This window comes from Mustela erminea, chromosome 1, assembly GCF_009829155.1.
Source record: "Mustela erminea isolate mMusErm1 chromosome 1, mMusErm1.Pri, whole genome shotgun sequence".
In the NCBI taxonomy this organism is placed as follows: Eukaryota; Metazoa; Chordata; class Mammalia; order Carnivora; family Mustelidae; genus Mustela; species Mustela erminea.
Window position 1 is genome coordinate 114,882,339 of NC_045614.1, and position 12,639 is coordinate 114,894,977.

General features: G+C 47.4%; 1 protein-coding gene across 3 annotated transcripts in view; it reads left to right on the top strand.

Moving 5' to 3' along the window:
* Positions 1–9,097, top strand: part of MCF2L2 (MCF.2 cell line derived transforming sequence-like 2) — a 251,185-nt gene extending 242,088 nt beyond the window's left edge. For 2 of the 3 annotated variants that reach the window (XM_032339584.1, XM_032339564.1), the window contains 3 exons: positions 5,078–5,122; positions 8,023–8,138; positions 8,527–9,097. In XM_032339584.1, coding sequence (XP_032195475.1) covers positions 5,078–5,122; positions 8,023–8,138; positions 8,527–8,637 — 272 coding nt within the window. In that variant the 3' untranslated portion in view covers positions 8,638–9,097. The remainder of the gene's footprint in view (positions 1–5,077; positions 5,123–8,022; positions 8,139–8,526) is intronic. The other variant, XM_032339575.1, reaches the window with a different exon arrangement.
* The last annotated feature ends 3,542 nt before the right edge of the window (positions 9,098–12,639 follow it).

Sequence of the window (12,639 nt, forward strand, 5' to 3'; positions counted from 1 at the left end):
CTGACCAGAGCTGTCCAGCCAGAAAAATGCCTGAGAAGTTATGGCCTCCTTCAAGGACAACTTATGGCCAGCCAGCCAGCCAATGGCTGACTGACTCGGGGTGCCATCTATGGTCCAGGTGTGCCAGGAGATCAGGCTGGCGCTAGACTTAAGCAGAGCCTACTTTTCCCTGCCCGGTCTTCTGTCCTCAGTGCTCTGACAGGTTTCCTCTGAAAGCCCTTTCTCCACCACTCACTTGTGCAACCTGCTTCTGGGAAACCTGACGCAAGGCAGAACCAGGAAAGGTCCTCTAAGGATGGGATTCGGGTGTTACTAGGTCACTTGCTGGCCAGGTGGCAATGAGGATTCCGTTGCTCTGGTTAGGTAGAGTGTGGAAGTAGAGTTTGTGGTAGAGGTTCAGTGACTAAGATCTTCACCTGTGGTGACATCTGGGGTCAGATACAGGGAGACAAGGATGTACTAGTTGGTGCGATGTCTCTACATTTGAGAAGTCTGGGGAGACTATTAAGTATCAGGAGCACAGAATTGGGAGGCTATTGCTAAGTACCATGGGTGCACTGAAGAGAGTGAAGAAAGGGGTGACCTCAGATTTACCACCAGTTTAAAGCCCCATCTGAGAATCAGAGGGCTTCCTTGCCAACGTTCAACCTCTCATCTTCTACAGCATGGCAGTGTGTGAGAGAAGGATGAATTCTCAGCCTAGACAAATCTGCTGCCTGATCATTTGGGGCTCCTAGTGCTAGTAAAAGAGCAGGCAGGTCATGCCCTGATAGGGAAGATGTGGGACTGTAATGCTTGAGATGAGGACATTTGGGTATAGGCCCCAAACCCCCTGCTTATGTGCTGGCATAAGTGTCCCACCACCCCCTTGTTGGGAGAAGGATCCCTCTCCCCCCAAAGATCATGCAGAATCCTCAAATGAGACATGCAAGACAATGCTCGCCCTTCTCAAGATGTTTCCCCACCATCCTTCCAGAATAATAATTATCATTTAATTATAACATGATCTGACTGGGGAAGAAGCGCAGAGACCTACAGACTCAACCTCAAAATGTGAGGATCTTCATACTGCATTCATGCCCATCAGAGACCATCCATTGCAGAAAAGGTGCCAAACAACTAAACTGACTGGATGACTTGGCCAGCGGGTGTCAGCTGGCTTTCTCCTTGGTACCCCAGTACCTGCACAGTGAGCTCAGAGAGACTGCTTCACAGCAGAGTGGGAAGCTATGTGTGGGCCCACCAGCATGACCTTCCTGTTGTCAAGGCCAACAGCCACTGCTGAATTTCCACCTGGCCAGCTCAGATGGACACTGAGCTCCCAGTTGAATACTAGCCCTGGAGAACAGTCGATGTCATCAGACCCCCTCTAGGCTGGAAAGTACAATAATTCACTCTGAGCAGGGTTGACCTGTGTGACTTTCCTGCTCACAGTGTCTCCATGCATCACCGTTCGAAGACTCATGTAGCATCTGATCAACCATACAAAATTGCTCTAATGGACAGACTCAGCTGTAAAAATATGACCACAGGACTGACCTACCGTCCTTCCACACACCACCCCATTTAGAAGCTGCTAGCCTGACAAGAGGCATGGAATCGCCTCTTGAAAGCGAGGATGTGCAACAGTTTAGACATGACACTGTGGGGTTGGGATGCTAATCTTCAGGGTGCAGTATATACCTTAAACCCATGGTCATGTTATGGCACTGTGCCCTCAGTAAGCAGAATATGTGAATCTGGGAGGTAAGAGGTTGAATGAGTTGTTACCTTATTCATTACCACTCTCTAGGGACTTGCATAGGGCATTTGTCTTCCCCATCCCTGCAACGTTGGTCTCAGTGAGTCTAGAGGTCTTGGTTGCCAAGGGGGAGTTTGCACCAGGGACACAGTAAGAGTCCTGTTGAACTTGAGTCTATGCCACCTGCTGTGGCGGCTGATCTTTAGGTTGTACTGTTACTACCATCTTCTCCCACTCGTTCTAGGTACCCCGCCTTCTCATCTTCTGCCTGGTGGTGTGCACAGTGGCTGTCCCAGACCCTTGTCTGGCTATTTTTCTTTACTCGCCCATTTACAGTGACAACTGGGTGTGGAGGTATTGGGGGATGTCTCAGGGGGTCACCTGAGTATCAGGCACATTCCTCTCTGACACTGTTAGGTAACAGCCTGACCTCCTCATGATGAGTAGGAGCAATTACTTCCTCCCATGTGGCAACTGCTTTCTTTGCCTGCATGGCTTCTGGCATGAGGACAGAGTGAAGGGACTCCTCATGGTGGTAGGGGTAAGGCCTGGACAGGGGAAGAAGGCACTGTGGTGGGAGCTCTCCTAAGAACCGAAGCAATTTCAAGATGGGACTGTCACAGAACAGAGAAGTGTGCTCTTTCTGGTGCTATTGGTTGACATGAAGGAGTGAAGCTAATAGTATTTTACTAGCCAGAATTGCACTGAAAACTCTGAATTCTGAATTTAGTTGCACCCCTGGTTTTCAAAACCCTGGCTGTTGAAAGATATGTAAAATGAGAATGACCACTGTGCCACAAAGGTAACAGAAGTTGAGACTGTCTACTAATCCTTAGCCAGAGGCCTAAGTGCAGGCCTGAATGTGGGTCCCTTGTCTAGTTCCTCAGGGTCTTGGGGGTAGGGGGAGGCTGCTTTAGTATCTGTGGGTCATTTAGTGCAGCACATAAGGGTTGTTTGCTGATTTGGGGGGATTTCCTTTTAGGCCTAGACTTGGTTACTTTTATTATTTTGTTATTTTGTTGTTATTCAGAATGATTTCATGTAGTCTAACGATAAAGAAAATATGGTCTGGCAAACAGTCCTCTCTGGTGAGATTGTGGGTTATTTTAGATACCTGACCAATAAGTTTTCAGTATTTTAAGCTTCATTTTCTGATTACAAAAAATATATATGCAGATTATAAAAAATTTAGCATGTAATGAAGAAAAGGACAAATAAAAGTATGAATCAAATATTACTGGAAATAATCACGGTTAATATTTTACCCCAAACTTTTCATCTATAGAAATGCATATTTTAAAAAATTGGAGCCATACTACATGAACAGGTTAGGGATCTTCATATTTTAGTCTTCTTGAAAAATTCCTATTACATTTCTGGTAAAATGGACAAGCTCTGACTGACTCCAGCTAGCTATATCAGCTTGTCCTACCACCCACCTGTAGGCCTGTTCCTGGTTAAGTGTCAGACTCATGATATGATGGCAGCTCACTGCTGAGATTGGAGGTGGTTTCCCAGTTCTGCAGTTTCTTTGACCTCAGCTCCAAGCAACTCTGAACATCCAAGACAATAAGCTCAGACTGCCCTAGAAGCTGGCAAGGATTTTGACAACAGAAAACACACTTAAAAAATAAATTAAATAAATAAATGAATGAATGAATAAATAAATAAATAAATAAATAAATAAATAAAACACCGTGAGGATGTGTGCAATCTGAAAGTTATTAATTGAATGCTTAGGAGTGATTCCTTCTTCTTGGCCAAAGGCAAGTTTGTCAAGGAAATGGACACTTTAGATATAGATCAGCTCTCTCTATATATAGATATATATAGATATATAGATATAGATCAGATGTTTACATGTTTACATTTACACCCCAGGCCACTAAGCAAACGATCCTAATCCAGCATAGTACCTGTGGCAACACCCTGGAGATCGCTCCTGTCGTGTGGGCTGCAGAGAGCTGCTGGGGTGCATTAGGCATAAGGTGACCCCATTAGTTAACCCCCAGGAGGCAGAGAAGGACCGTCCTTAACAGCACAGCATAGTGGTAAAGAGCTCACAGCTCAAACCCAGCTCTGGGTTTTTGGATGAATTATGTCACTTGCTTGTGCTTAAGTTCTTTTCATCCTTTGTTTGATAAAATGCAGGTGATACTGAATAGTCTTACTGTGAGAATTAAATGAGATGAAGCTTTCAGACTAGTGCCTAGATGGCTGTTTGCATATTATCATTAACGACTTGTTAACCACATTCGTTCCTCCAGGGAAAGAAAGGAAAGGCTTGTCCATGATTTTAAACCAGGTCTCCACTCCACTGCCCCTCAAGTGAAAATGTGATAGAGGTGGCCTTAAAAATTTTTGCATGATTGGGGCACCTGGGTGGTTCAGTTGGTTAAGTGTCAGACTCATGATTTCCTATCAGGTCAGGATCTCAGCGTCCTAACATCAAACCCTGGTTAGGGCTCCATGCTCAGTGTGCAGTCTCCTTGAGATTCTCTTCCTCTCTCTCTGCCCCTCACCCTGTTTGTGCAAGCATGCGGGAGTGCATACTCTAAAAATAAAAAAATCTTTTTAAAAGTTTTGCATAATTGTAGGAAATAGGAAATGTAGGAAATTTCAAAATCCAGTTTGAAAGAAAAATAAAAATAGTTTGCCCATTTGAAATTGGCAGGGTAAGGAGCAGCCGTGGAACAAGTGGACTCTACAGTGGTCCCATTGTGCCATCTAGTGGACAGCATAGGAAAGGCATGATTTTACCTTCAAAGGTAGTAACTTACCCAAAACGTGTATATTGATGAGGATAAAAACTCACTAATAGGTTCACATGTCAATAAATCTCATTCAATTTCTAAACCAACATAAAAGTTCAGAATTCTATACACTAAATGCTAAAATTAAATTCCCAAAACCACTTAGGAGTTATGTGATGTATGCTAGAAAGATCATCCACTGAAAGAAAAGAGAATACACACCAGACCTTACTGGCATGAATTTTCACAGCCCACCTTGCCCATTCTTCTTATCTTTCTCCACCAACATTTTTCATGCTTATTCTGGTACCTGGACTTGGAGTGCCCCAGAGACTCAGAGTGTACCTACTCAACGCACCACTAGCCCTTGACTGGTACCAGAGCCATTCTGCTCATTTTCCAAGAATGCAACTATCACTTAAAATTTTGCTGTAATCAAATTGACAGTCTGTAGAGGACCCATGTGTTTGGTTTTGTTTTTCGCGTGTATGTGTGTGTGTATGTGTGCACGCGCACACGCGTGCACATGTTCTGTTTCCTTTCAAAGCCGTTTATTACTTTTATAATTTGTTTTCTCCTCCAGATATTGATGAGGGTGAAGGCAATGGCAAACAAATCTCCTCAAAAGGTGAGTAATAATAGCATATTTGAAGTACCCACAGCTGTTCTGAAACCTTCTTTTTAGTATTATTGTCATCACTATTAACCATAATAATAACAGGTGTTATTAAATTCCTAAGGTGTACCAGGCATTTTACTTTATAAGCCCCTTTTTAAATCTTGATATCAAAACTGCAATGGATATTATTATCACTATTGTTTATAGACAAGAAAACAGATGCTCAGAGAGACCAAGTGACTTACCCAGGACCACACAGCTAGTAAATGAGTGACAAAGTCAGAACTACTCTCAGGTCTCTCTGACTCCAAAGTCTCTGCTCCTACCACTGGACAATGGGCCTTTCATTTATTCACTCATAGGATCTGTCAGACTCTGAGCCCAAGATTCTGGGGTCCCCTGAGTGCTGTCACCTTTATAGGAACTAAGACTTAGTCCCTAAGACCCCTGAGAGCCCACAGCCAGTGAACCCAGAAGGAAGGGCTTCAGTATGCAAATGACAGAGATGTAGCAAAACTCAGACTGGGAGCTGCGCTTTTGTCCCTTGCACTTCCGGCTTTAATAGATGGACCTTCTTCAAGGTGTGCTGGTTCTGAGAATGCTGAGAATTTCCCAGGAGCTGGGGGGGGCAGGGGAGCAGGGTACTGGGAGAATAGGATATAGTCTCTGCTGCCAAGAGCCCGGGACCCATGGGGGAGACACAGGAGGGGTTACCCAGAGCAGCTGCCGTTTGTGTAAGAAGAAATTCTGTCTTGAAGAGTCTTACAAGGTGATTGTGGGGGAGCCCACCACCTCCACAGCCCCTCTCCTCCTCTGTCTCCCAGAATAGAATGGGATAGAATAGAATAGAACACAATGGAGTAAAATACAATAGTAGAATAGAACAGACTAGATCAGATCAGAATATCATACCTGTAAGGGGAATATTTTTCCATAAACTTGTTTTCATTTCAGAGACGTGTTATGTGTGTCCACTGTTGGATGGAAAATGGGCATCTCTCTGGAGCTGCTTCTAAGGCATATAGACAACTTTGGTCTAGACTAAACTGGGGGGCCGAGGGACTCCAGGCCTCCCCCACCTCACCCGTGATACCAGGAATGAAGGAGGCCTTGTGTGCTGACAGTCCCCAGCCAGGAGGTGGCATCTGGGTCATGAAGCACTGGGAAGATCATTTCTTTCCAGGCTCAGGCAGATCCTTCCTGAAGGCAGGAAAAAGCCCAGGTGACCTTGAAATGATGCAGTCAACCTGTGGCCAAATGTGTGAGAGGTCCCCCGTGGCAGCCCTGTGCCGGGTTGAGGGTCCCCTTTCCTCTGGCTGGGCCCACAGGAGAGGGGAAACCCGTTACCAGTGCCTGGTCGCCATTTTACCCCAGGTGTCACCTACTGCAGAGTGGCTGGAACTGGCTGTCAGGTCTTTAAGCTGCACTATCACCCCCCTAGTCCTGCTGCCCCCAGACCCTGAGTGCTCCATAGTTGCCTGAGGCCTCAGGCCAGGCCCCACTCCTGCCCTCCCAGCAGGTGGCTCTGGGGTCCCCCCCCACCCCGCTTTGTCTGGGGCACTGAGGCCACAGACCCTGGAGACATTGTCTTTCTGTTCAGACGGGGTTGGGGAGAGGGTGGTCCAGGGCAATGTCTCCAGTGTCCTCCCTTACAGCCTTTCAGCAAGACTGCCATTCCTCATCCTCCCTGTCTGCTCCCCGGTGTAAGGGGGTCTGTGTTGGATGACTGCTCTAGAGAGATGTCTCTGGGTGTTACTGTGGATGCCCCAAATCCTGTCTGGGGGAGGGCAGTGGGAGGCAGCTCCCTGAGCCAGTTTCTCCTCTACCTTCAACCCCTCACCCTACCATGTCCTGGAACTAGAAATCAAACCAGGTTTGCTGCAGTCTGAGAGAACTGTGTCCAGCTGCCTTACAATCAGTCCTCCAGCATCAGGTGGGATCCCTGGAGGCTTTCAGGAAGGGGCTGCCTGGCTGCTCTGGAGAGAGCCCTTGGTCCCAGAATGAAGCTTGGGAAGTCCCTGGGCTGCAAAGTGTTCCCACATGTGCCCTTCCTGCTCATTGGTAAAACTGTGCCACCACCCCCAACTGTAGGCTCTTTTGGGATTCCCGTGTCTAGGATCCCCCACTCCCCATGCCCTGCTAATGCCCTTCAAGGCCTCATCCCAATCTCTGCCCTTGAATTGTCACCTGAACAGAAACTTGGTCCTGCACTCAGATTCCCGCGGGATGGATTACTCAGCTGCCGCTCAGCCACTCAGTCGACAGAACTTGGCCAAATGATTATTCCTCCCTCATCTCAGTTTCTCATCTGTGAAATGGAGCTAAAGCTCTTACAGGGTTATGTGAAGCTTAACTTTTGACCAACTGGCACCCCAGCAGGCAAAAAGAGTGGCTCAGTGTTTGGGGCATTGCTGTTCCCCTCAGTGTCTATCAGCCCCAGGGACATGACAGGTGCACAGTGACATGACTGGCCCATTAATGAATCAGTTCATTGGAGAGAGAGGCAGGATGTACTTGCTTCTCTGACTTCCCGTGGGGACAGCAGTGACAGAGGTTGCCACGATAATGGGAAATGGGCAGTAGTCAGGGGAGAGAAAGGGGGGCAAGGGGAAAAGAAGGGAGGGAAGAAGGGTGGAGGGCAGGAAGGTCGTCAAGCACAAAAAGACAATGACCGTTTTCTTGGAGGACAAGGAGTAGGGCTATGAGCACCATGTAGACATGTCTTCTCAGTCACACACATTCACAAAATTTTGAGCTGGGAGAGGGAAACTGGAGATCACAGACCTCTACCTCTGCCCCCAAGGTGAGGCAGTCCAGGTCCTGGGAGATTGGGAGTTAGAGATGGGGGAGAATGGGTTCTTGAGGACAGGAACTGCCTGGAACATCTGGCCATCACCTCCCCCACACAGCAGGCCAAATTCTTCCCTTTCTCCAAGGCTGCTCCAGCAGAGAGTTCATCTCCATGGAAACCTCTGAGGAGCCTGAAGGTGCAGAAGAAATGGAAAAGGAGAACAGTGCTCTGAGTGTAATTTATGTTTTACTTACCTCTTTCATTTTTCTTCCTCATTCCTATCCATCAGCTTCTCCTTCCTGCTTCTTCCTCTCCCTGTTTCCTCCTTCTCCCCCTTTTCATAATTCTCACCCAGAAGGACCAGGCCTAACTCGGGAAGCTGAGGTCACTGAATCTGCAAAGTGCCTCAGACCTCCCAGACTAGCATGACCCCGTCTCCTTAGCAATGCACTAGTTTCTCACCATAAATATGGGGCTCCTGCCGGAATCCTGCGTGGCCCCGTGGGAGAGCTAGGGTGGGCTCCAACCTGTCCCCGGGAATTACTGCTTGCACCTGGCCCAGGCTCGGGCACTCCCCGGCATTGCCAAATCTGAGTGTGTACCACTGTGCCCTCCCTTACAGCTATCCGGACTTTTCCAGTTGGACGACAGTTATGAAACGTGTTCCTCCAAATCTGTCCCGGAAATGGGAGAAAGCATCCAGGGGAAAAAAGGTGGCGATGAGGACATGTGAGTGTGAAAGAGGAAAGAACAGTAAGCGAACTGGTTGGCCATTGCTCCCCTGACTCTTGTTGAATTTCAGGACAACAAACAAAACTAAGCCAGGGTCCACTGGCTTGCTCGCCCCTGCGGTCGGGGAGACAGCTAGCTTACGGGCATAAGCAGTGCGGGCGAGGGAAGGATGCCTGAGGACCCCCTCCCCGGAGAACTGACACTGGCACCAGTCCCCCCCAGCTCCCCGCTCGGCCGAGGCCCCCAGACCGCCTTCGTTCCGCTCACAGGCTGCGGCGGCCGCTGGGGGCCCGGCCCACCCTTACACAGAAAGCAGCCAACGGGCCTCGGACCCTCCGAATCTGTCACCCTAGCGCGGGGGAAGGGCCAGGACCACCTTCCAGAAGACTAAGGGTCCACGGCCTCCGGGGGAGCACACCCTCCCGGTATGAGCCGCAGGGAACCTGGGAGAGGCTCCCCACGCGCCTGCGCAACCTCCGGGCGGTGGGCAGAGAGACCCGCAACTTCGCGGGCTAGCTCCACACGCGCCTGCGCGGGGACTCGGTGCAGAGGCCGGAGAGCCTCGAGGCTGTCACGCGCCTGCGCGAGCGCCGGAGACCCGCGCGAACCCCGGAGCCGCTCTACGCGCGTCTGCAGAGGTTAGCGAAGCCCAGTCCTGGACCGCTCGGCCCAAGGTTTCTCAACGTTGCACTCAGACTTTGGGGGGCTGGGGAATTCTATGTCGGGGAGGGGAGGGCAGTTTTAGCATTGTAGGGTATTTCACAGCATCCTTGGCCTCTTCCCGCAAGATGCCAGTAACAGCCCTCTCCCACCCGTTCACCCAAATTATGACAATCAAAAATGCCTTCAGACGTTGCCAATTTTTTCCCGGGGCGGGAGTGGGGAGATCCGTTGAGAATCTCCTCCCCGAGGCTTGGAGGAGCCAAAACTCGACAGGGGCAGCCCTGTGCTCTTCTCCCCGAATCCCCACAAGAACGTTCCGGTGGTGTTTGTGTTACTTTGTCCCAGGATTGTATCCTTTCAGAGAGGGTTGGTTCCAAGTTAATGTCTGAGGTATTTCGTTTTAGATTTATTGGTTTTAAAATTAGTTTCAGTTATTTTTTATTTTTCGATATATTAGTTAATTTTTAGGTAACCTCTATTTTGAGTTTTCTAGTTATTTCATTTTATAGCTTTAAAGTTACTTGTTTATAAATATTTTGTTACTTATTTAGCTACTAAAAATTCACTGCAAGTTTTTTTTTTTAATTTTATTTATTTATTTGACAGAGAGAGAGATCACAAGCAGAGGGAGTGGCAGAGGGAAAGGGAGAAGCCAACCCTATGCTAAACAGGGAGACTGACATGGGGCTCCATCTCCAGACCCTGGGATCATGACCTGAGCTGAGGGCAGACGCTTAATGACTCAGCCACACAGGCGCCCCACACTGGAAGTTTTAAAATTATTTTTGAATTATTTTCAGAAAAAAAATGTTTTTAGTTGTTTTAGAGTTTTTTCTCTTGTTAGTTTTAGTTATTTATAATCACAGTTATTTTTAGTTATTTTAGAGTGGGGTTGTTTATTTTTATATTCACTTATTAATTATCTTTTACTTATTTGGTTTTCAATTATTTTATTTTCAATTGTTGCATTTTTAAAAAATTTTATTTATTTGACAGAGAGAGATCACAAGTAGGCAGAGAGGCAAGCAGAGGGAGAGAGGAGGAGGAAGCAGGCTCCCTGTTGAGCAGAGAGCCCGATGTGGGTCTCGATCCTAGAACCCTGAGATCACCACCTGAGCTGAAGTCAGAGGCTTTAACCCACTGAGCCACCCAGGCGCCCCCAATTGTTGCATTTTTGAACATTATATTTCCTGAATTTTTTATTTTCAGAGTTTTGAGATACTAGTTTTGAGTTATTTTTAGTTATTTATTCTCAAATTACTTTTCAGTTACATCTTGGCCACTTAAAATTGTTTTTTCTGTTCTGTATTTTTACTTCTTTCATTTTCAGAATTATTTAATATTAGAATTACTTTGTCTAGGGGATCCAAACAAAAGAGAGACACGATATCAGTTATTTTAACAGAAAGAATTTAGTATAAAGAATTGTTATCCAGCTATTAGAGAGTTTAAGAGGGAAAAAGTGATAATGTGATACCATGGAGATGTTAACTGCAAGAAGCATCTACCAGCCCAAGGGCTGAGGGAGCAAAGGGAAGAAATTGGAGGTGGCCTTGCATAGCTGGGGTTAGTCCTCTGAGGAGGAAGTGCTGCCCCGTAGGTGTCCCAGGAGCTGGAAGTTAGTCTGGGAGCTGCCAGCTGGTGCTGGTGTCTTTGAAGCGGGTGGGTGGGTGGGGGGGTGGTAACTGAAACCAGATATTGCTCTCAGAGTGCAGACCAGTTGCCAGGTGGATGCCAACAGGAACTCAGGTACACAGAGGTCCCTCTCCCCCCTTCTGTCCTCTGGTCAGTCTGCTCTATTGGCCAGGCTTCACAGGGAACAGCTGGCAAAAGAGGTGAGTGGCCCCAGCCCACAAAGCAGTGATTAGAAGGGTGGGCTGAAAGCTAAGAAATCAAGGCTAATAACCAGCACCCTGACCTCTCGAGTTATTTACTTTTAAAGCTAGTTTTGGATTTAGTTAGTTTTGAAATTGTTAGCGTGATTTGATTTTAACTTCTCACTGGACGTGGGATCTGGCTAAGTTTTTGTTTCTCTGATTTGTTTCTGGAATGGAGTGGGAACTTCTTAAACATCTGAGGCCTGTCTCCCATGTGACTCAAGAAAATCACTTCAGAATTTAAGAAAACAAAAATAAGTGTCTTACTTTGTTCATAAAGAAGCCCTTTGACTACATGGCCAAAAAAGGGCAGAGACTAAGGGACAGACCATCAGGGAGAGGATCTTCAGCAAAATTGTCCAACAGAGTGTTCTTTGAAATTTTTCAGGAAGTTATGTTGTGGAGCTATCCTCTTGTGCCCCTTTCCTAACAACAAAATATCTTTCTTGATGGTGTGTTTCACATTTGTAGACTACAATATTGATTGTTTGAACACAAAAATAAAGTTGTTTCCAAACACATAGGAGATCTTATTTCCTCCTACTTGCATTGTTTTCCATTTTGGCCATAGAACATTTATTTGTTTGTTTGTTCAGTACCTATTTCCTGAGCACCCCTGTCCTCAGGAAGGTACTGGCATCAGGAGAGACCAGGAAGGCATGAAGACGAGTGAGAAGCTCTCAGTACAGTTGGGGGAGACAGATGTGGAAACCTCATCACAACACAGTGTGACAAATAACATGGGGCATGGAACCCTGCTACTGACTTCCTGATGTAGTCAGGGATGATCTGACTTCAGGGCTGGGTCTCCTGGAGCAGGCGTTTTCTCCAGGTGGAGAAAGAGAAGAACATCCTGGTCGTGCATAGACACAGAGGCATGGAGGAGCAATGCATGGCAGGGAGGATGCATTGACAGAGGCCGCTAGGCCACAGGGTTCAGAAAGGCACTAACGTTAGGGCTGGCCCTGGTGCTTGACAGATAGAACCTCATTTGGTCCTCACAGCCAATCTGCAAGAGAGTAGGAAGCAACCTCAAGAGTCAATGCTCTTCCTGGTCACTGTTCCAGTCACAGCCTAGCAGGTTCTCTGACTGGTCATTTCTGGAATTTTTCAGCTCATTTCTGGCTTTATCCTTGGTCCATTCACTCCTCCCCACTTACCTTTGGAGGTGAGTCCCTCCATCCTCTTATCTTTTGATTCCTGCTTCTTAAACATTGTGGGGGAAGGAGGAGGGTTGAGACCAGCCAGCTGTGAGGTGCCGGTGAGGCCAGCTGCAGAGGAGGCAGACAGGAGCAGAGGAGAGCCCCTGTGGAGTCTTCTAGGGGAGTTTTTCTGACCAGCACGGTGGGAACTGAGCTCTTGGTGAAACAATCATAACCTACAACTGCAAGCAACACCCCTTGAAAGTTTGTGGCGATGCCTTCCCAAAGTGGGGAACCTTGGGGAGCCCAAGCCCGTGAATT